The 22,389-nt window shown below is 42.2% G+C and overlaps 1 protein-coding gene across 3 annotated transcripts; it reads right to left on the bottom strand.

Annotated features, from left to right (window-relative positions):
• Window positions 1-11,224: 11,224 nt before the first annotated feature.
• Window positions 11,225-21,670, bottom strand: LOC129833359 (choline transporter-like protein 2). Of its 3 annotated transcripts, none has more exons than XM_055897903.1 (22): window positions 21,253-21,666; window positions 19,123-19,171; window positions 18,940-19,013; window positions 18,701-18,785; window positions 18,458-18,542; window positions 18,237-18,347; window positions 17,933-17,993; window positions 17,604-17,730; window positions 17,421-17,504; window positions 17,184-17,296; window positions 16,889-17,020; window positions 16,526-16,625; window positions 16,273-16,365; window positions 16,054-16,138; window positions 15,637-15,899; window positions 15,408-15,502; window positions 15,135-15,238; window positions 14,884-14,957; window positions 14,719-14,789; window positions 14,480-14,568; window positions 14,260-14,344; window positions 11,225-12,164 (listed from the first exon to the last, which is right to left on the bottom strand). In XM_055897903.1, exons 1-22 carry the CDS (start codon window positions 21,284-21,286, stop codon window positions 12,058-12,060), a joined length of 2,121 nt encoding a protein of 706 aa, XP_055753878.1. In that variant the 5' UTR covers window positions 21,287-21,666; the 3' UTR covers window positions 11,225-12,057. The 3 variants fall into 3 exon arrangements, with proteins under 3 accessions (XP_055753878.1, XP_055753880.1, XP_055753879.1); XM_055897905.1 differs by lacking the exon at window positions 11,225-12,164 and adding an exon at window positions 12,186-13,654 and having other exon boundaries at window positions 21,253-21,670; XM_055897904.1 differs by lacking the exon at window positions 11,225-12,164 and having other exon boundaries at window positions 14,451-14,568; window positions 21,253-21,669.
• Between the last annotated feature and the right edge of the window lie 719 nt (window positions 21,671-22,389).

Raw genomic sequence — 22,389 nt, 5'->3', positions numbered from 1 at the left:
ATGGTATGGGAAGGCGTAAGCTACGGACAACGAACACAGTTACATTTTATCAATGGCATTTTATCAATGGCAATTTCAATGCACAGAGATACCGTGACGAGATCCCGAGGCCCATTGTCATGCCATTCATCCGCCGCCATCACCTTATGTTTCAGCATGATGATGCACGGCCTCATGTTGCAAGGATCTGTACACAATTCCTGGAAGCTGAACATTTCCCAGTTCCTCCATGGCCTGCAAACTCACAAGACATGTCACCCATTGAGCATGTTTGGGATGCTCTGGTTCAACATGTACGACAGCATGTTCCAGTTCCCACCAATATCCAGCAACTTCGCACAGCCATTAAAGAGGAGTAGGACAACATTCCACAGGCCACAATCAACTCCCTGATCAACTATATGCGAAGGAAATGTGTCACGCTGCGTGAGCTAAATGGTGGTCACACCAGATACTGACAGATTTTCTGATCCACACCCTTACTTTTTTTTAAGGTATCTGTGACCAACAGCTGCATATCTGTATTCCCAGTCATGTGAAATCCATAGATTTAGGGCCTAATGAATTTATTTCAGTTGACTGATTTCCTTATATGAACTGTAACTCAGTAAAATCTTTCAAATTGTTGCATGTTGCGTTCATATTTTTGTTCAGTATAGTTACCGTTTGTGTAGCCAATCTGGGCCATTTGGCAAAATGATTACCTAAATTTAACAACATCTTTGTTAAAGGTCCTGTGCAGTCAAAACGTCTTTTCCTGTGTTTTATATATATTTCCACACTATGAGGTTGGAATAATACTGTGATATTGTGAAAATTATGATAATGCCCTTTTAGTGTAAGAAATGTTTGAAATGACCGCTTGAAATTTCAACCTGTTTTGGTAGAATGGGGTTTTGGCCTGTCTGGTGACGTCACTATGTGGTTAATTAGTTAATATACCAATAAGAAGGCGCGCTCCAAACCTCTCTGCCAATAACAGCTAATTTTCTGTTTTCCCATCCCCACTCAGACCACTCCCAGACAATCCTAGCAAAATTCTTGCTTGAGAAATTACTTTTTGGTAAGAAGCTATTTTTGTCTTTTTTTTAACCATTTAAATTGCAAACAATCATGGTAAGGTAATTGTTATCATTGTGGATTTATTCCCCGTATTTTATTTTTTTCTCTCTGCATTGTTGGGAATGGCCCGTAAGTAGGCATTTCATTGTTAGTCTACATCTTTTGTTTATGAAGCATGTGACAAGTACCATTTTATTTGAAGTAGTTTTTTTGCGATTTCTTCCTCTGTCTGGGTGATATCAGTTCAGTACTTTATCAGAATGTTTTCTTTACACTGTGCTTTTGTTATTTTGAAAAGGTTACAGAGACTACCTTGTATTGTTGTTTATCTCCCTAATACAACTTTATTTGACCTCATCTGTGTAATTTGAACTGTATTTCAACCAGGGTAGTCCATCCGTCTTTCTGGATATGTACCCTCCTAATAGGTCTGCAAATTTGTTGTGAAATCCGTCAGTACATAGATATCAAGGAAAAGAAAACAGTTTAGTAAATCATTCTAAAACCATTTAAAAACTATAATAATGATGACTATATGCTAGAGAAAGATTGCACAAATATTGTTTCTCACACAAGTGTTTTGTCCACACCTACTCTGTAGGTATTCACACTTTCCCAGGAACCTGACATAAGGGAAGTCTGACATAAGGGAAAGCTCCTTCTCCGCTCAAAGGTGTGCTAACTGCATCCTGTGTTGCGTGGTGACATCTCCTCAAAGTTGTAGCAGCTCAGCCGTTGTTGGTGGTGGCACTTCAGGGAGTCTTGGTTTATCTGATCTCAAGATTGTTAAGAACAAATTCTTATTTACAATGACGGCCTACCCGGGCCAAACGCTAACCCGGACGACACTGGGCTAATTGTGCGCCGCCCTATGGAACTCCCAATCACGGCCGGTTGTTATACAGCCTGGAATCGAACCAGGGTCTGTAGTGATGCCTTTAGCACTGAGCTGCAGTGCCTTAGACCGCTGTGCCACTCGGGAGCCCAAGACTGTACATTCAGTTTAGGATGAAGGGAGTTAGTCTTTTTTCTTTATTTGTAGGAAACTATTAGAAAGAATGAATTCTTCCAGTCATTCAATATAATGTCATGTTACAATCTTATATTCAGTACATGTGTAGCTTTTGGGATGGGACTGTTTACATCTCAGCCAGACCGCTCAAATGGGGAATAACACAGTAATATACTGAGTGTAAAAAACATTATGAACACCTGTTCTTTCCATGACATAGACTGACCAAGTGAATCCAGGTGAAAGCTATGATCCCTTGTTGATGTCACCTGTTAAATCCACTTCAGTTAGTGTAGGTGAACGGGAGGAGACAGGTTAAAGTATTTTTAACCCTTGAGACAATTGAGACATGGATTGTGTATGTGTGCCATTCAGAGAGCGAATGGTAAAGATAACATATTTAAGTGCCTTTGAACGGGGTATGGTGTAGGTGTCAGGCGCACCGGTTTGAGTGTGTCAAGAACTGCAACGCTGCTGGGTTTTTCACGCTCAACAGTTTCCCGTGTGTATCAAGAATGGAGCACCACCCAAGGGACATCCAGCCAACTTGACCCAACTGTGGGAAGCATTGGAGTCAACATGAACCAGCATCCCTGTGGAACATTTTGGACACCTTGTAGAGTCCATGCCTCGGTTAGTTGAGGCTGTTCTGAGGGCAAAAGGGGAGCAACTCAGTATTAGAAAGGTGTTCATAATGTTTTGTACACTCAGTGAATAACAGCAAAAACAGGTTCAGTGGACAACATTTCTTCTCTTCAAGTAAATCTGTTGGGTCTCTTTTACCAAGGCTGCCGTGTATGTGAAGACCAGAAGAGGCTGGTGGGAAGAGCAATGGGAGGACGGGCTCATTGTAAATGGCTGGAATGGGACCAATGGAATGATACCAAACACATCAAACACATGGAAACAATGTGTTTGACTCCGTTCCAGTGATTCCTTTCACACACAAGATCAGACACTCATCTCAGGAGTGAAAGATGAATTAGATTGACCCAACTAGTTCCTTCAACGGGCTTTTGAAGTCTGACTTTCAGTCTGAATCTCCCTCCATGGATAGAATTGCGATTACACTGCATAGACATGGCACATCAAATTGACACATTTTCTTTCAATGCCCATAAGCTAAAGAGCTGGTCACCCCAGAAAGACTATGCCAACAAAGCCTACAATGTATAGCTACTTGTGTAACATGTGTGTCATGGAATGGAAAGAGAGTATTTACAGACATTTGCACAGATGCTCACCTTTCCAGAGAACTTTCACCAAAAACCTTGTCACCCACTCAATCCACGTCTGCCAAATAGTGCTTTAAAATCATTGACGTTTGTTGGAGGGGTATTACATCCATACTGTATCTGATTAACTATTTCATATGTCACCATATATCAGCCTAGGGCTCTAAACCTGTACCTGTTTGTGTCAGGACCTTCCATTTATCTGTTATTAATGTGTCATCTACAAATTAGGTTATGGGAAGTTAAAGTAATTACAACATTGTTCTTGGTAGGTATGGTTCTGTAACCAATCAAATAACTGTTCTTTCCAGAACAGACATCTAATAGTTTGTTTTGAGGGAAAATTAAGACATTATTCCGACTGATTGTATGGTTATTACACAGTAATAATTATTACTGATTGTATAGTTATTAGACAGCAATTATTACTGATTGTATAGTTCATTAGACAGCAATTATTACTGATTGCATGTTATTATACAATAAGTAATTATTATTACTGATTGTATGTTATTACACAGTAATTGTTATTACTGATTGTATAGTTATTAGACAGCAATTATTACTGATTGTATAGGTCATTACACAGTATGATACTTTAGATTTTGTAGGTTGTGCTATTTCAGCTGCTAATGTTGATCATTAGTATTGTTTATATTTATATTGATGGCTGTCAGTGTAACAGTTTTAACTTTAGTCTGTCCCGGGCGCGAACCAGGGACCCTCAGCACACATCAACAACAGTCACCCACGAAGCATCGTTACCCATCGCTCCACAAAAGCAGAGCAAGGGGAACCACTACTTCAAGGTCTCAGAGCAAGTGGCGTCAACGATTGAAAGGCTATTAGCGCGCACCACCGCTAACTAGATAGCCATTTCACATCCGTTACATCAGCCCATGACTGATGCACTATGTTCTACCTCTGGGACAAATAAAGTGGAACCTTGAACTTGAATCTTCTCCTATTAATATACAAGTGCCTCACTAAGCTGGTTGTGTAAGGGTTGGGTAGTACTTTCTAAATGTAATCTGTTACCTGTCCTAAATTGTAATCAGTAACTAAAGTTTTGGATTTTATTTATATTTTACTAGGCAAGTCAGTTAAGAACAAATTATTATTTTCAATTATGGCCTATGATGGCCTGAACTGCCTTGTTCAGGGGCAGAACGATAGATTTGTACCTTGTCAGCTCGGGGATCTGAACTTACAACCTTTTGGTTACTAGGCTAATGCTCTAACCACTAGGCTACGCTGCCACCTCCAACTATTACTCAAACGGATTACTTTGATTACTTACTTTTGGATGACTTTCCCTTTAAAGGTCAACTGCCCCTTAGAACCAACTTCTCTGGTTTTAAACGGCCTATGTGGCATCGATATGAGTCAGAAACAGTCATTCTAGTGTCAAAATTGACTGTAAAGTGTAAATAGGATAATTTTGGTCATAAAGTCAGTCTTGTTCAAAACTGAGTTTGGTAAGTGACTGTGTCATGACTTACTTGAGGTTTTGGTTTGGATTACAATAAAGTCAACAATTCATGCTCCCTTTTGCCTATTAACACGTGGTGGCACCATGTTCTCTGGGAAAAGACTGGAGGAGTTCACTTGCATGACCTGGTGCCCCGGGCTGCAGGAGACCTCTCCTAAGGAGGACCAATGGAATGGTCAAAAATGACCAAACCACGCCCACCTGGGGCACCGGGTCACACAAAATGAACTCGCACTCTGGAACCTCTTTCCCAGACAAGACGTGTGGTTAGTACTGGAACCTCTTCCCCAGACAAAACGTGTGGTTAGTACTGGAACCTCTTCCCCAGACAAGACGTGTGGTTAGTACTGGAACCTCTTCCCCAGACAAGACGTGTGGTTAGTACTGGAACCTCTTCCCCAGACAAAACGTGTGGTTAGTACTGGAACCTCTTCCCCAGACAAGACGTGTGGTTAGTACTGGAACCTCTTTCCCAGACAAGACGTGTGGTTAGTACTGGAACCTCTTCCCCAGACAAAACGTGTGGTTAATACTGGAACCTCTTCCCCAGACAAGACGTGTGGTTAGTACTGGAACCTCTTCCCCAGACAAGACGTGTGGTTAGTACTGGAACCTCTTCCCCAGACAAGACGTGTGGTTACTACTTGCCCTTACTTGGGAAATAGCTACTCTAGTGAAAATGGGCTTCCATAAAGTTGATCATGGAATGGCCTGGATATTGATTACATCCAACTAGTTTCTACTTGGGCTGTCAACCGTCAAACCTGAGTCTGGTTTGTTGTAGCTAAGTAGCTGCGTTTTGTCATTATGTGATAACCTAGTATCATAGCGGCATAGCCCATGATACTGTGATGTAACTAGCTAAACATACAGCCTCTCCCCAACGTGTAATGTGAGAGGAAGATTTGCATAGCTAATGTTGCACCTGAAGACAGGTTTGATCCTTCCTTGCTAACATTAGCTAGCTAACTCATAATCAAGCAAAACTGATGACATGTTTGATGCAAGTATGTTGCCAGCTTGCTTGCAATAATGTTTCAACTCGAACTGGCTAACTAATGTCCTTGTTTGTTGTGATTGAATGGCAAAGACGCACCCAAGAAACACCCACATCAAACCACACACCCAAGACAACTCTCATTTGCCTTTAGTCATGACCGCTAGCATTTCTTAATAACAAGACCAAATCAGGAAGTGCATTAGCCCTTTAAGAGGCATTATAAGAAAATAAAAATGATCCATCAAACGGTGCCATCATAGTGGTCTCTGACTTGTGGTCAGACTCACTCAGGTGGAACAAACTTAATCTTGTGCCTTTTTTCAATGTCATTAAGAAAGCAAAGGTGTCACTGCATTTCTTTCTGCCAATATCCTTTCTGAATTTAAAAGTAATTCAAAAAATAATTATCTAGTTATTAGAAAGTATCTGTAATCTGATTACAATATTTTTGCTGGTAAGTGATTACAGGTAGTTGTTTTTGTAACCACATTACATGTACTTGATGTAATCAGATTATATGTAACTGATGTAATCACACCAACCTGTGTGTAAAATACTTCAGCTCTCAGATTGTTTTCCAGCGTCTCTGTTCTGCCGTTGAAATTACGATTAGGGGTTGTACCATTCACAGTGATGCACGCAATGATTAAGCAGGGGCGGAGCATTGATTACATTAGCCACTCCTACATCAAATCAAATTTTATTTGCCACATGCACCAAATACAACAGGTGTAGTAGACCTTACCATGAAATGCTTACTTACAAGCCCTTTACCAACAATGCGGTTCAAGAATTAGAGCTAAGAAAATATTTACTAAATACAATTAAATAAAAATAAAAAGTAACACCACAAGGCTATATACAGGGGGTACCAGTACCGAGTCAATGTGCAGGGTACAGGTTAGTGGAGGTCATTTGCACATAGTCCGGGTGGCCATTTGATTAATTGTCCAGCAGTCTTATGGCCAGGTCGCAGTTGCAAATGAGAACTTGTTCTCAACTAGCCTACCTGGTTAAATAAAGGTGAAATAAAAAATAAAAATGGCTTGGGGGTAGAATCTGTAAAGGAGCCTTTAGGACCTAGACTTGGCGCTCTGGTACCGCTTGCCACAGTTTGACTTGGGTGACTGGAATCTGGCAATTTTTGGGGCCTTTCTCTGACACCGCCTAGTATATAGGTCCTGCATGGCAGGAAGCTTGGCCCCAGTGATGTACTGGGCCGTACGCACTACCCTCTGTAGCGCCTTACGGTCAGAGATGCGGAGCAGTTGCCATACCAGGCGGTTATGCAACCGGTCAGGATGTTCTTGTTAGTGCAGCTGTAGAACTTTTTGAGGATCTGGGGACCCATGCCAAATCTTTTCAGTCTCCTGAGGGGGAAAAGGTGTTGTCGTGCCCTCTTCACGACTGTCTTGGCTCCATTACAATGTCTTCCTCTAATCCTTATTTGCAGTTTTAGCAGTCAGATGTTCGATGGGCATCTGACATCAGATGACGTCAATGCATTTTCTTAGAATGTAGGATGGTGTTTGTAGAGGGCTAGACATAACTTTGTCGTTTTAAAGTTGTTAAGTGGAATGTGGTTGAGCGTTAGGTGGAGTTTACAGTAAACACATTCCTACCTGTGGAGAAAAAGTGCTGTACTGTATGGTTGGATGGGGAACCTTTTTACTTACATCATGTAACAATCCAAAACAGTACAATTAGTAAAAAGAGGAATTTTAAGAAAGTTCACTCTCACTAAAATCAAGAGGTTTCAGATCTCTAGAGTGGTCTAATGTAGAGATGAGTCCTTAACCCATGGTGCAGATGAAGCTCGACACGTGACACTGAGAAGCAAGTTGAGCGTGTCTTAGATGAATTACTGCTGAATGAGGTCAACTTTTTTTTGCATGTAAACAGTGGCATGCCTGCTGGAGTCACACTGCATGCTGAATACCGGTCTGAACATTCCTCATGATTACACAGAAGGTGAATACTTTCTCTTCTCCCTGTTGGCATTCTGTGGCATGTCTGATTTAGCCTGGTGGTTGATCTCATCAGCATGGTTAGCAGTCTGATTGTTGAAAGTGAAGCTTGTAATGTTAGCTATGACAAGCTAAACTAAATACTACTCCTAGTTTACACATCACTAAGATCACTTCATACTGCATGCCATGAGATAAAATCTCTTAGCATTTTGTATAAGGAAGTGCTAGTTAACAGTGGCATGTTTGCGTGTAATAATCCTTCATTTATAATCCTAAATAGCATCATCAGGTACTTGACATTTCTGAAGCAGCCAGACCATGATGCCACCACATTCAGTGCATGCCAGACTGTCTCAAGGCCTGTACCTCTAATGATAATGACCTTGTAGCCCTCTAGGTCCACTGGGACAGGAATGAGAGGAATCCATAATACCGTGATTGACTCAGACCTCTGCAATGCTGACGCACACCGCCACCGAGCCACCAGCATCCCTTCGCCATTGTTACCCTGTTTGATTCCAAACAAGATACACACTTAGTTGTTACGTAAAAGCCGCTGTGATATGATCATGTGGTCCAGCCAGCCAATATAATCTGGACAACTTGATTACGTTTTCCCTAAAGGGTTTGAGAAAAAGAATAGCACCACTTATTACAATGGAGTTTTGTCCCTATTAAGCTGAATTGCCTCTGGGGGAAGTGTCCTCCTCTTACGCACTAAACACCCCATTATTGTGCTGTAGGACTGGCGTGACGTACCAGAGCACCAGCGGGAAACAAAGTCTTGTGATTGTCACTTGACACATACTCTATTGAAAAGGCTTTGTTTCCATGGTAAAAGAGCACAATGCATTTTGTTGAACTGATATGCTTTTATTGGCCTTTGTGTACGTAAAGACTCAATGTGCGAATAAAGGGAAAATATTGTTACACACAGACCTTTCATGAAAAGACTTCAATAGATGGCATAAATGGCTGACCTATTAGATTCAATTTTGCATTATTCAGGCATTTATGAATGCATATTTTAGGCTACAGCTTAGAAAAAAAGGTGCTATCCAGAACCTTAAAGGTTCTAGGTATAACCATTTTGGGTTCCATGTAGAACCATTACTACAGATGGTTCTACCTGGAACCAAAAAGGGTTCTCCTATGAAGACAGCAGAAGAACCCTTTTGGAACCCTTTTTTCTAGAGTGAATAGGATCAAGTTATTTCCTGAATTGAGTGCACTGAGAAGGTGCATTGGCTCTGTCATCACCTCACAGAAACGTATTTGACCCAGGATACATCCACAGTTCAATCAGAGTCCCATGGAGGAACCACAGACGTCCATAGGTTATGACCTAAATAATCACAAGCCTAAGTGAGGTCACTGAACTTATGCCCGAAAGCCTGATCTCGAGTCATCTCTAATATGTTATACAATGACTCAATTGTGACTGTGAAAAATGTAGTCTATGGTCCTGCCAGTATACGTTTTATGTAACGTTCTGGTGGGATAATGGCAAGTCATTTTTCCAACAAATGTTTACAGATTATTTCACTTATTATTCACTGTATCACAATTCCAGTGGGTCAAAAGTTTGACTAAGTTGACTGTGCCTTTAAACAGCTTGGAAAATTCTAGAAAATTATGTCACGGCTTTAGAAGCTTCTGATAGGCTAATTGACATCATTTGAGTCAATTGTAAGTGTACCTGTATTTCAAGGCCTTCCTTCAAACTCAGTGGCTCTTTGCTTGACATCATGGGAAAATCAAAAGAAATCAGCCAAGACCTCAGAAAAAAAATTGTAGACCTTCACAAGTCTGGTTCATCCTTGGGAGCAATTCCTAAACGCCTAAAGGTACCACATTCATCTGTACAAACAATAGTACGCAAGTATAAACACCATGGGACCATGCAGTCGTCATACCACTCAGGAAGAAGATGCGTTCTGTCTCCTAGAGATGAACGTACTTTGGTGCGAAAAGTGCAAATCAATCCCAGAACAACAGCAAAGGACCCTGTGAAGATGCTGGAGGAAACAGGTACAAAAGTATATATATCCACAGTAAAACGAGTCCTATATCGACATAACCTGAAAGGCCGCACAGCAAGGAAGAAGCCACTGCTCTAAAACCGCCATAAAAAAGCCAGACTACAGTTTGCAACTGCACATGGAGACAAAGATTGTACTTTTTGGAGAAATGTCCTCTGGTCTGATGAAACAAAAATAGAACTGTTTGGCCATAATGACCATCATTGTGTTTGGAGGAAAAGGGGGAAGCTTGCAAGCTGAAGAACACCATCCCAACCGTGAAGCACGGGGGTGGCAGCATCATGATGTGGGGGTGCTTTGCTGCAGGAGGGACTGGTGCACTTCACAAAATAGATGACATCATGAGGAAGTAAAATTATGGGGATATATTGAAGCACCATCAAGACATCAGTCAAGAAGTTAAAGCTTGGTCGCAAATGGGTCTCCCAAATGGACAATGACCCCAAGCATACTTCCAAAGTTGTAGCAAAATGGCTTAAGGACAACAAAGTCAAGGTATTGGAGTGGCCATCACAAAGCCCTGACCTCAATCCTATAGAACATTTGTGGGCAGAACTGAAAAAGTGTGTGCGAACAAGGAGACCTACAAACCCGACTCAGTTACACCAGCTCTGTCAAGAAGAATGGGCCAATGGGCCAAAATTCACCCAACTTGTGGAAGGCTATCCAAAATGTTCAACCCAAGGTAAACAATTTATAGGCAATGCTACCAAACACTAATTGAGTGTATGTAAACTTTTGACCCACTGGGAATGTGATGAAAGAAACAAAAGTTGAAATAAATCATTCTCTACTATTATTCTGACATTGTCACACCCTGACCTTAGAGATCCTTTTTATGTCTCTGGTTTGGTTGGGGTGGGCATTCTATTTCTGTGTGTTTGGCCGGGTGTGGTTCTCAGAGGCAGCTGTTTATCTTTGTCTCTGATTGGAGAACCATACTTAGGTAGCCTTTTCCCACCTGTGTTTTGTGGGTAGTTGTTTTCTGTTTTGCGTTTCTGCACCAGACAGAACTGTTTCGGTTTCGTTCATTCTCTTTTGTTATTCAGTTTTATTAATAAATCATGAACACTTACCACGCTACGGTACACTTCATGCAACGATGGCCGTTAGGATCACCACTTTATTTTAAGAAAGTGAAATGTCTAACTGACCTAAGACAGGGAAATTTTATTAGGATTAAATGTCAGGAATTGTGTAACTGCACGTAAATGTATTTGGCTAAGGTGTATGTAAACTTCCAACATCATCAACTGTATAATTGATGATTGTAGAACAGCTCATTCTGTTTATAGATGCTTTACTTGTCATTCAGAGAGCCGTAAGGCTCCACAGCTGACCATTAAAACAGTTTAACTGACTATAGCTAAAAGAAATCACATCTGCCCTGGCAGGCAGTCACACACAGGACTAAATGTACAAAACTATTTTTATTTTAGTTTCAGAATTCCACAGGCACTTAAAACAGTTCCACATTAACAACCCATATTTTTCCCTGCTTTCAGCTTCACACCATCTTAATACATTCCTTTACCGCTCATTACCTGGCAATTATAACAGAGCAAGCATTGCTGTTTAACAGCGGGTTAAAAAGGGGATACAGTACTGTATTAATGGCTTTGGTAATGACAAAGCAGAGAAAATATTGCAACAATTAAAAAGTAGTTACACATTTTAAACTTGTTTGAAGTACTGCATGTATTAAAATAATTGTATAGGTTACATACAAAAGTGCTGCTTTATGTAAATGTATAAAATACTTTACTAAATAGATCAGTTCTGTGCTCACCTTCATGTAACCACTCCAAGTAATATTCATAACAAAGCATGCTCATAACATACTGGCTTACAGCTGGTCTGATTACAGTAACGTACAACTATATTCAATAAGAACCACATTTGGTTGCTGGTTTTTGAAAATGAGGTCATCAAAATATAATTAAATAGACAAAAATTATGATTTCATCCAAACCAAATAACGGAATGAAAATTGGGGGAAAAACATCCTTGTAAGAAGCACTCTGCATGCAGCATTAAAATTCCATTTAGGATTTATACGCCTCACTCAACCACAGAGGACAGCAGCGATTGTTTGGACTTCTGACAGATTGCCACATAGGTACTGGATGAGTGACAGCATGAGGTCCTTGGCCAACCCGGTCTTTAAGGCATACTCCACTATATACAATTACACACCTGTACACACCAGAGCTTTTGCCCTCCTCCACACCACATGGGAGAGCTCTACTCTGCTGGTTCAGGCTTGTTCTTCTTATTCAGGACTTTGAGGAGGCGGTCAGACATCAGGTAGGGTCTCTCCGCACTGCCATCGTTCCTCTCCAGGTCCTCCACTGAAGAATCAAGGAAAACATCATGAGACAAAAATATGAAAATTATTTCAAAAGGAAAAACTTTAACATTGTTTCATTTCCATGTATCCTAGAGATGAACGTACTTTGGTGTGAAAAGTGCAAATCAATCCCAGAACAACAGCAAAAGGACCTTGTGAAGATGCTTGAGGAAACAGGTACAAAAGTATCTATAAACACAGTAAAAAAAAAAAATCCTATATCGACATGACCTGAAAGGCCGCTCAGCAAGGAAGAAGCCACTGCTCCAAAACCAACATAAAACAGCCAGACTACAGTTTGCAACTGCACATGGGGACAAAGATTGCACTTTTTGGAGAAATGTCTTCTTGTCTGATGAAACAAAAATACAACTGTTTGGCCATAATGACCATTGTTATATTTGGAGGAAAAGGGGGAAGCTTGCAAGCCGAAGAACACCATCCCAACCGTGAAGCACGGGGGTGGCAGCATGTTGTGGGGGTGCTTTGCTGCAGGAGGGACTGGTGCACTTCACAAAATAGATGGCCTCATGAGGATGGAAAATTATGGGGATATATTGAAGCAACATCAAGACATCAGTCAAGAAGTTAAAGCTTGATCGCAAATGGGTCTTCCAATTGGACAATGACCCCAAGCATACTTCTAAAGTTGTGGCAAAATGGCGAAAGGACAACAAAGTCAAGGTATTGAAGTGGCCATCACAAAGCCCTGACCTCAATCCTATAGAACATTTGTGGGCAGAACGGAAAAAGCGTGTGCGAACAAGGAGACCTACAAACCTGACTTAGTTACACCAGCTCTGTTAGGAGGAATGGGCCAAAATTCACCCAACTTATGGAAGGCTACCCAAAACGTTTGACCCAAGTTAAACAATTTAAAGGCAATGCTGGCAAAAATCTAATTGAGTGTATAAACTTCTGACCCACTAGGAATGTGATGAAAGAAATAAAAGGTGAAATAAATCACTCTACTATTATTCTGACATTTCACATTCTTAAAATAAAGTGGTGATCCTAACTGACCTAAGACATGGAATATTTACTAGGATTAAATGTCAGGAATTGTGAAAAACTTAGTTTAAATGTATTTGGCTAAGGTGTATGTAAACTTCCGACTTCAACTGTATACACACACGTTTCTATAGGGAGAAGGAAAGACACTGGTCAAGCAGTTGACTTGTCCAAATTCAGGCTTTGATGTCGATCTACCAATCACGAGTATCATGCCCATTTCTACAAGACAGATCTGCAGGTGGAGATCTCGTCCACAGTGTCTTTGCTATGACTACTCCTAAACGTCCTCGTCTTTCTCCTGCATCAGAGGCTGCTATTGTTTCAGCTGGACGTCTTGGTCGTCTGGCTGATGTGGTGAGGACTGGGTTGGCTCCTCGGTCTCCTCCACAGCCTTGTTCTCAGACAGAATGTCATGGAGCGAAGCTGACATGTAATACGGTCTTGCCAGAGAGCCATCATTTCTCTCCAGGTCTTCGCCTGTGTGTGTGTGTGTGTGTGTGTGTGTGTTTTAAATGGGGTCATGGGATGGTTGATTGGAAAACAGGATGATGAAGGTGAAGGGTGGCATTAGTAAGGGAGATGGAGGAAAACAATATGAATCGAGAAGGGAGAGAAAGAGAAAGTCAGTCAAAATTCCCAGCAAAAGCACCCATTCACATTTTAAATTAATAGAGCAACACCCAAACTCCCCCATTGTCTGCAACCAGCAAGTTAACAATAGTCCTAGATAGCTGGGTTGGGAACAATAACTTAGCAATAAAGCATTATGAAGAATACCAGAATATCATCATGCAATTCGTAATTAGTGGCAGCCCAACACCATTAGCAGTGAAAGAGGTCATGAAGAAAGGGAGAGGAGGTCACCGTTTCAGGACAACATGAACTTTAGACACATTGGGACATCTTGACTTCAAAACTTTTAGTAAAGCTTTGAGATGTAAAAGGGTTGCCAACACGAGGCAGCCATTTTCTGAGTATACTGTGTGCACCATAATCCTTTACCTTCTCACCACTGGTACCTTGTGTTTGTGGGGGAATGACAATTCGTAAAACAAGAGGGGGATGGTTCTACTGTTACTCACAGAAGCAGAGGAAAAGTGTGTCCACACACATGGCGTACACGCTGAAGAAGCCGTGGGCAATAAGGAAGGAACCAACTACCACCGTCTGAGGAGAGAAACACACTCCAACCATTACTATACACAACACCGTAGGTTACATTCAGCTACATTTAAATCATTGATTAAACTACATGTCTTTGTACATAACTCACCAGACCCGGAGCATGGCTATGCTACTCACCAGGATGGGAACCCAGTAGTAGTGGAGGTTGGGGGCTGTGTTCTCAAAGGCCTTCACCCTCCCAGAGAAGAAGAAGAAGGCAAAGATTCCTGGGAAACAGGCGGAAGAGTTCTCATCCAATAGCACCACTGGTTGTCAACAGTGAAACGTAATAAAACTAAATACAATCATTAGAAGACTGGCCCTACTGAGAGTGTGTTATTGTTCATCATGTTTCCAGTAGAAACAGCCTCACTTACCCACAAGCCCCGCGATGAGGAGTTTGCCCAGGAACAACAGGAAGTCTGTCACCTTGTCCAGGACAGCTACCCTGCAAGGTCAAACAGTGATACGTTGTGATGGATCATAGTCCATTTTGTAAAGTTCATTAAGTCAACACAAACATTAAGAGACAGCACACTCACCTGATCATGTTCCTCATAAGGAGGAAGAAGGCATCTTTGGCAGACGTGCAGAAGTTCTTGCCATATATCGCCACCTAGAGGCAGCAGACTCAAATTCATAATCAAGCATAAACCAAACATTTTCCCCACAGTTAACAGTTAGATGATCCAGGTGACAAAGCTCCTCTGCAATTAATTATATCCAATATGACATTCATTTAACTGGGTGACATTGGGCATAGCAGGTGCACACAAACAGGTGGTACACGCACCATAATGTAGGCATTTCTGTTGATGAACTTGATGAATTTCTCCAGGCACCAGAAGCAGCACTTGAGACAGCACAGCAGGAACTTCGTACACTTATTTTGGGTTCCTTTAGGGGAGAATAACACACAGTAGGGCAGAACCAATCAGAGCCAACACAAGTACTAAAAAAACAAACATTCATACACAGCTAGTGTGAAGTATGATGAGGGCATACAATGACAGCTGTGTTAATAGCAACATACCATAGTACTGCTAATACAGGATCTATGGCTCACCTTGGAGCTTGTGGTTGATGTACTCCAGCAGAACCCTGATGATCTGGATGATGGAGAGGATGAGAGAGCCAAACGCCAGGGAACCTGTGTGATACCTGAGCAGGGGAGTGAGGAGATGTCACTAACCTTATTAAATGGCATTATGATACCCACATACGCAACAAAGCATCATGTACATATCTGAACACCCAACTTGGTTAGGAACAGGAACGTAAACAGTCACACACACCTGAGTGATCTGCCAAGGGATGAGAAGATGGGGAAGGCAGGCATGTCATCAGGCTTGACCAAGGCCCAGTAGTAGGAGGCAAAGGCCCCAGCCAGGGTCATCTGACCCAGCGCTGTCACAAAGTTGGCACACCAGAAGAACAGGAAGACGTTGTAGAACTGCAGGCCAATCAGGTACTTGTGGTAGACCGTCTCTCCACCGTAGTAGGCAAACAGACACTTCGAGTATGGGCACTCCGCCTTCATACTGGAGGTGCTGAAGTTCTGGAGGAGACAGGTAGAGAAGAATCAACAGTTGACATTCTATCCATTGTATACACTTTTATCATTGGATGTGAGCCGATGGTTCAATGTCTCCCCAATTAAGATCAGGCTGGTGGTGATATACTGCATGGGCTAACGGAAAAGCAGGACTCACAGCTGGCTCGCAGGTTTTCCTGGAGTGATCGCAGGCCGTCTCATTGAACACCTTATAGATGGGCTGATTGGAGGTGGACAGGAACCTGGCCAGAAGCTGTCAAGGACTAGAATATGACCCAGGGAACTACAAATCCCAGCAAATACACATCAATCATTCAGAAGAGCATGTTGAGTTACTCAAGCCTATGAGTCATTTTTCTCCAAACATGAAGGATACACAGCGGTGACGGCCCAGTAGGCGATGACAATGGATAAGAGGGCAAAGGTGAACAAGGGGTAAAACAGGGCTGACATCACATACCCAATGGCCCTGTAAACAAAACATCACAGTTTAGCACTATAAAGGTCTTATCCACCATCTATGTATTACATCCCCCTTTAACGACAATGATCTAGCAATCAATTATCCATTTCCCATCCAATCTCATTAGAAATGGCTGTAAATGCAGAGAGCGCTCCCGTTTCCTGACCTGCTGGCTTCTTTGATGAGAGCGATAGCGATGAGGATTCTATTCCTGAGGAAGATGAGCAGCAAAATGATGATGACCTCCACAATGGCCAGAATAATAACTAAGAACGGGAGAGAGAAAAGGCATAAAAACAAATGGAGAATTCAGTCACGGCCATTTATACAGGAATCCTAGTAGTCCTAGTATCAGTTTATGCTTGCGATAACACTGCAATGCATTATATCTAAGGGTTTATAAAGGTTACCTGGCTAACATTGATCCTGCTTCGTGATATACAGTATAACTCTAATGTATTGGCCCAGGTATATACCTCTTGAGCCACACTAGCTGTACGGTTAAGAGGAGGTTAGTGGGGAGACTTACCGAAGGCCAGCCAGGTCTGTCTGATATGCAGGTACACAGAGAAGTCTGTCTGGAAGCCCAGGTCCTTTAGAGTGACATTAGAGCCTGCCTCTGACTTCAGGCTAACATACTCCATGGAGCAGTGGAAGATGCCTGTGGTGCAATACAGAGCATGGCCACAAGAGAGAAGTACAGCATTTAGATAGAGATGAGGGAAAGGGACACAGGATATGACATTGTTGATTATAGAGAGTTTAAATAGAGATATGAACATTAAGAAACAACTCAATGGGATTTCTGTTGAACTGATCTTTACCGTATCCAATGACCAGAATCACCATGACGATCATGACCCACACCATGATCCCGGCCAGGAAGCGCAGGAGGATGATGAAGAGGAGACTGATGAGCATGGCAATCACCAACCCTCTGAACCCCAACACAAAGACAGACTTGAGTGGCTACGTAACTGACTCTTTCCTGATCAAGTGCTTTGGAATTCAGTGTGAATGCATTCCTGCACAATAGTGTCAAAGGGAAGATGCTGACTTACATTAGGATCCAGTACCAGGACTGGGTGTAATCCTCAAAGATATTCATGGCCACTTGTCGAGCCTCAATGACCACTGTGGCATTCCTATAGAAGAAAATACAGTGACCAATGCTGATTGGAGAAGTAGCACTAGCAACCATCACAGGAAAACATCATGGAATTTCTGTTTATCTGTGGACTCACTTGACCCCCGCCACCAGATCTTTGGCATCTCTAATCTTCCCCTCCCCGTCATCAAACATAGAGTTATTTCCCACTGTGATCTCCCCTCCCTTCTTCTGGTCCAGGGCAGGGAAGCATCTGTGGGTGACTGGAGGAAGAGGAAGGGGGTGAAGGAGAAGACACAGGACAATAAAGGAGAGCAGCTAAAATAATGTCTTTCACTTTTTTCAAATTCCAGAAATGTGGAGGATGGGCTGGCCAGAAGGAGTGTTGGGGAGTTCGACTCAGAGGAACGGAAGAAGGGCAGGTAGACAGGATAGGGGAGCAAAAGAGACTAGAGCCGTACTTACAGGGTTTACTTGGCATCAGCATGGCAGGACACAGGCCAAATCTCAGGATCTGTGTTACAGTCTAAAACACACATGAACAACCAGCACTTAGTATCTCAACCATTGGTGCGGCAATGTATATTCAATGTTTGAATTGTTCACACTAAACTGGCACTGGGCACACTATTGTTGTAGAACAAAACACTGTCACATTCTTGACATTCTATTGACATTGGAAACCAAGGAATCTTGACATTGTCATCCATGTTGATTTTGGAAAACTACTACGCCACCTATCTCAGATTCCTCTTCACATGCTACTCACCAGCCCCTCTAGACCCTCCTTGCAGAAGTTCTTATAATACTTTAAGTTCTCTTTAATGTCGTAGGCCTTCTTGAGCGTCATGAACTTATCAGGGCATTTCTCCACACACATCTGATGGCAAAAGAAATGTTACCATGAGACAAGATAATACAAGTGCATAGGCATACATAAATAACATGGCGTTCAAGAACGTATCAAGTGAAAACAAAGGTTCAGGTCACCTGTGTGGTTGGGCACTGGAACTCCAGCAGCACCATGGGACTGGCACACTTCATGATGTTGAAGTAGAACAGCAGGGGCTTCGTCCTACAATACGCACACAACCAGTTGTTCAGAGAACACAAGAGCAGGTTTAAAGAGAGAGTATGCCCAGGGGGGAATGATGGAGACAACCAACACATGTGAGTGTTAGTGATTGTCTGTTATGTATTCCACTGTGCATGAATGGTGAGGGCAGAACTTACTCCAGAGGTGTGCCTGCCTGCCCACAGAACTGTCCTCTGCTGTCTGTGGGGTAGATCACCTTCCTGGGGTCTCCCTGGGACCAGGCTAGGGGAGAAGGGAACCATCAACAAAGAAACAATCAAATACCAGACATCTTTACACACAGACATGCTTTAGGTGAGCAGCACTCAGGGTATACCCAAGTCCTTAATATGGGGTCAGTTAAGCTTGTTTGTGCCTACAGGACACATTTACTTACCCAGAATTCCCACTGCAACATAGCTCAGTATGCAAATAATGAAGAGGATGCAACATACAATGTCAGTGCAACCCCTAGAGTAAAGAGAGAGGGAGATATGGAAACGTTATGCGACTAATAGTTTTTAGATGTAAATTATGTGCCGTCCTGACTACAGTGTGGATGAACTGGCAATCCTCTCACCTGTTATAGATGGGGCCTTTGAAGGTGGGGTCATATTTTCTTGGTTCACCTAGATGGAAAGAATGCAAGTATTGAAACATACAGTAGGAATACCATTTCAGATGGTAAATGGCTTGCAGCGTAGACTGCAGGGCTGTCAGAAGACATTTAATAACCAAGAAGTAATTTTACACTGTTCCATGTGGGGGCGTCTGCCTCCTAGTTATACATTTCATGGGGTAAACAGAGTGGATTGCCCACACGTCGACATTCTGCTCCCTTTACTGTTGGTCAGATTACTTTTCCCTTGGGGCAGACACACCTGGCAAGCCAACAAATTCCTCTGCAGCAGCCCTTCTGCAACATGAGAACCTGCAGTACCACAACACAGTCACCAGAGGTCAGCGACTCTGTGAACACAACCTATTCATCAAATCACATTTTTATTGTGCTTACTTGGGGCTCTTTTCCCAACAATGCAGAGTTAAAATAAAATATAAAAATAGAAATGGTGGAACGAGGAATAATACACAGTGAATACCGAATAACGAGTAAAAAGTAACATGGTTATATACAAGGAGTACCACAGTTGATGTGCAGGGGTACGAGGTAATTGAGGTAGCCATCTACATCACAGGTGGTTCGTGGCACCTTAATAGGGCATGATGGCCTGGAGTGGAATGGTATCAAATACATCAAACATGGTTTCCATGCGTTTGATGCCATTCATTTGCTCCATTACAGCCATTATTATGAAATGTCCTCCCCTCAGCAGCCTCCTGTGATCTACATATAGGTAGGGGTAAAGTGACCAGGCAACAGGATACATAAGACAGTAGCAGCAGCGTATGTGGGGAATGAATGCGTGTGATGTCTCCTTCAGCCGATGCTACATTTGATTGAAGGACATAAGACATACAAAATGACAGATTACACATTTTGTCAGTATTAATTACTTCTTAAAAAAGGTAAATGTTGATTAATGCCATGAAAAGGTTAAAAAAAAGTTTCTGTTCTTGTTAATGTTTCTTGATTTTCTTAACATCCCCCAAATTAAACTAGGCTGTAACCAGTGCACAATATTCTCTCCCTTTCACACACGCACACCCAATACAATGTGTAACCTGGATCTGAGCCCTGGAGTTCCAACAGGGTGAGGAGGAGCACAGAGACTACAGACTCTCCACATCTGCCATCAGCCCACATCAATCAAAGTTAACTAGAGTTACTGTACAACGAGGGAATGGATATGTCATGAGCAAACTACATTCACTCATTGCCAGTTCTAAATCCTCAGACGACAAAAAGGAGGCATTAAAGTCAACTACATTTAGGCCTAGATGAGAAAGGGTATGATTATAACAATCAGTCAGAAGTGCTCAAGTTGAGCCATACTGAATCTCAACTTCCCAGAACATCAATAATTACAGTCTTAAGGTGGATGAACCACTGGGTCCAGGCTAGATACTATAGAGTATGACATTCAGCATGGCGGCCATTAATAATGCAGAGCAGTGGTCAGGGTGCTGTTGCAGCATGCATTATAGTGGGCCTGCCACCAGAGAACATCATTCCACAAGCACAGAGATACAGAGTCAGGATGTTAAAGTGTTAAATCGGCATAATCAGCCTGAGATGCCCTTCAAAGACATGGTGGAAACAGCTTGCAGAGGGAGTGCAGGCTGGAGCAAAGTGCAGAAACATTTGCCCAAAACAACAATGGCGGACGCATTTATATTTTTTCAGGGCTGAAAACAAATAATGTTTCCTGCCAATTTTTCAGTCCAGTCCTTATATACACAATGCAGCAGCATTTGATAAGAGAGAAAACATTCTGATACAATGTTCACTTGCATTTCTCCACACACCTGTATAATCAGCAGGTTTAACCCACACCCATTCTCAGACATGTTTTCATAATGCCAGTACTAGAGGTGTAGTTTCACCCAGTGCGCTCTTCTCTAGAGACAAATTACATCACCCTTTAACAAACTCCAACTTGATAGATTCATTAAAACATTCAAGCAGTGAGCAAAGCTCTCTCACTTCAAGAACAAACTTAAGCTACAACCAAACCAACCATCATAAGACACAAACAGATTTTCATAAGGTTAAAAAAGGTAAAACCAAGTTGGAGCAATTAGAAGTTACCATGCTTTCCGTAATAGGGTTGCTCCTCAGGCATCTTTAAATTCCTTTCTGGTAGTCAGTTTTTAAATGACCGGAAAACTCTCCCTCTTTTTCTTCAGACCTTTTTTTCTTCACTTCCTTTTCCTGCCAACTGGTGTGTTTAAGAAAGTGAGAGAGACAGGTATTGTGGGAAGAAACTTGTCTGCAACAGCTCTGAGCACACCCACTGTTTTTCCTCCCCAACAACTGCCTAGCTCAAATCTCTAGTCCACCTGTTCCTTTCTCTTCCCTCCACACAGAGCTCTTTTTGTCTGTGTTTCTCTCACTCTCTGCCTTTGTTCCTGGCTTTCTCTACCTCTTTCACATTCTCTCTCTCCCCAGAGTTTGGTCAGGTAGCTCACCTACAGGGAAGGGTGGGAGCACAAACGAGGCAAAATGGGTGGAGACAATTCCTTGTTTTTCACTACACTGACACTCCCCTCCCCCTCTGTGAAAAAGCTGCTGGATATTTTTGTGGATCCCAAGCACACTACACAGGAGTGATCAAAAGCATGTGTTTGGGGGAAAAACAAAAAAGCTGTTGTGTGCACTGAAGACTGATGAGACTCCGGTGGGCTGGTTATAATAAGGTGGGCTGGTTAATAAGGTGTGCTGGTTATAATATGGTGGGCTAGTTATAATACTGGATAGAGGAGCGCATTAATCAAGATCTCCACCCCTGAAGCTATTTTGACTGTCAAATGAACACAAAGCTATATTTTGATACCTTATTTAACTTCTAGAGCTATCTTAAATGGCAATTCTGATATTTATCCACTAATTGGCCTTTTGACAAATCAGATCAGCTCTGAAAAAGATCTGGGCCCATTGTTGGTTCTAACAATAAACTCAGCCTTAAGATGCTATTGGGAAACCGGGCCCTGATGTGAAAGATCTGATGTGGTTGGTCAAAAGACCAATTTGTGGAAAAAATATCAGAATTGGGCTGCCAGTGTAAACGCAGCCTTATTTACTTATTGCTAACCGTCACTTCTTCTACGTTTGAATAATTCTTGTCACACCAGGGCTGCGTTCAGTATGTTTTTATGTTCTGGAACATTCAACTGAACGTTAACAGTGATGTACTGAACGGCCAGGTGAAAAGGGGGGTTGGATTGT

This window comes from Salvelinus fontinalis, chromosome 34 (genome assembly GCF_029448725.1).
Source record: "Salvelinus fontinalis isolate EN_2023a chromosome 34, ASM2944872v1, whole genome shotgun sequence".
NCBI lineage: Eukaryota > Metazoa > Chordata > Actinopteri > Salmoniformes > Salmonidae > Salvelinus > Salvelinus fontinalis.
The sequence above is the reverse complement of the archived record's forward strand: the minus strand, read 5'-3'. Positions and strand labels throughout refer to the sequence as shown.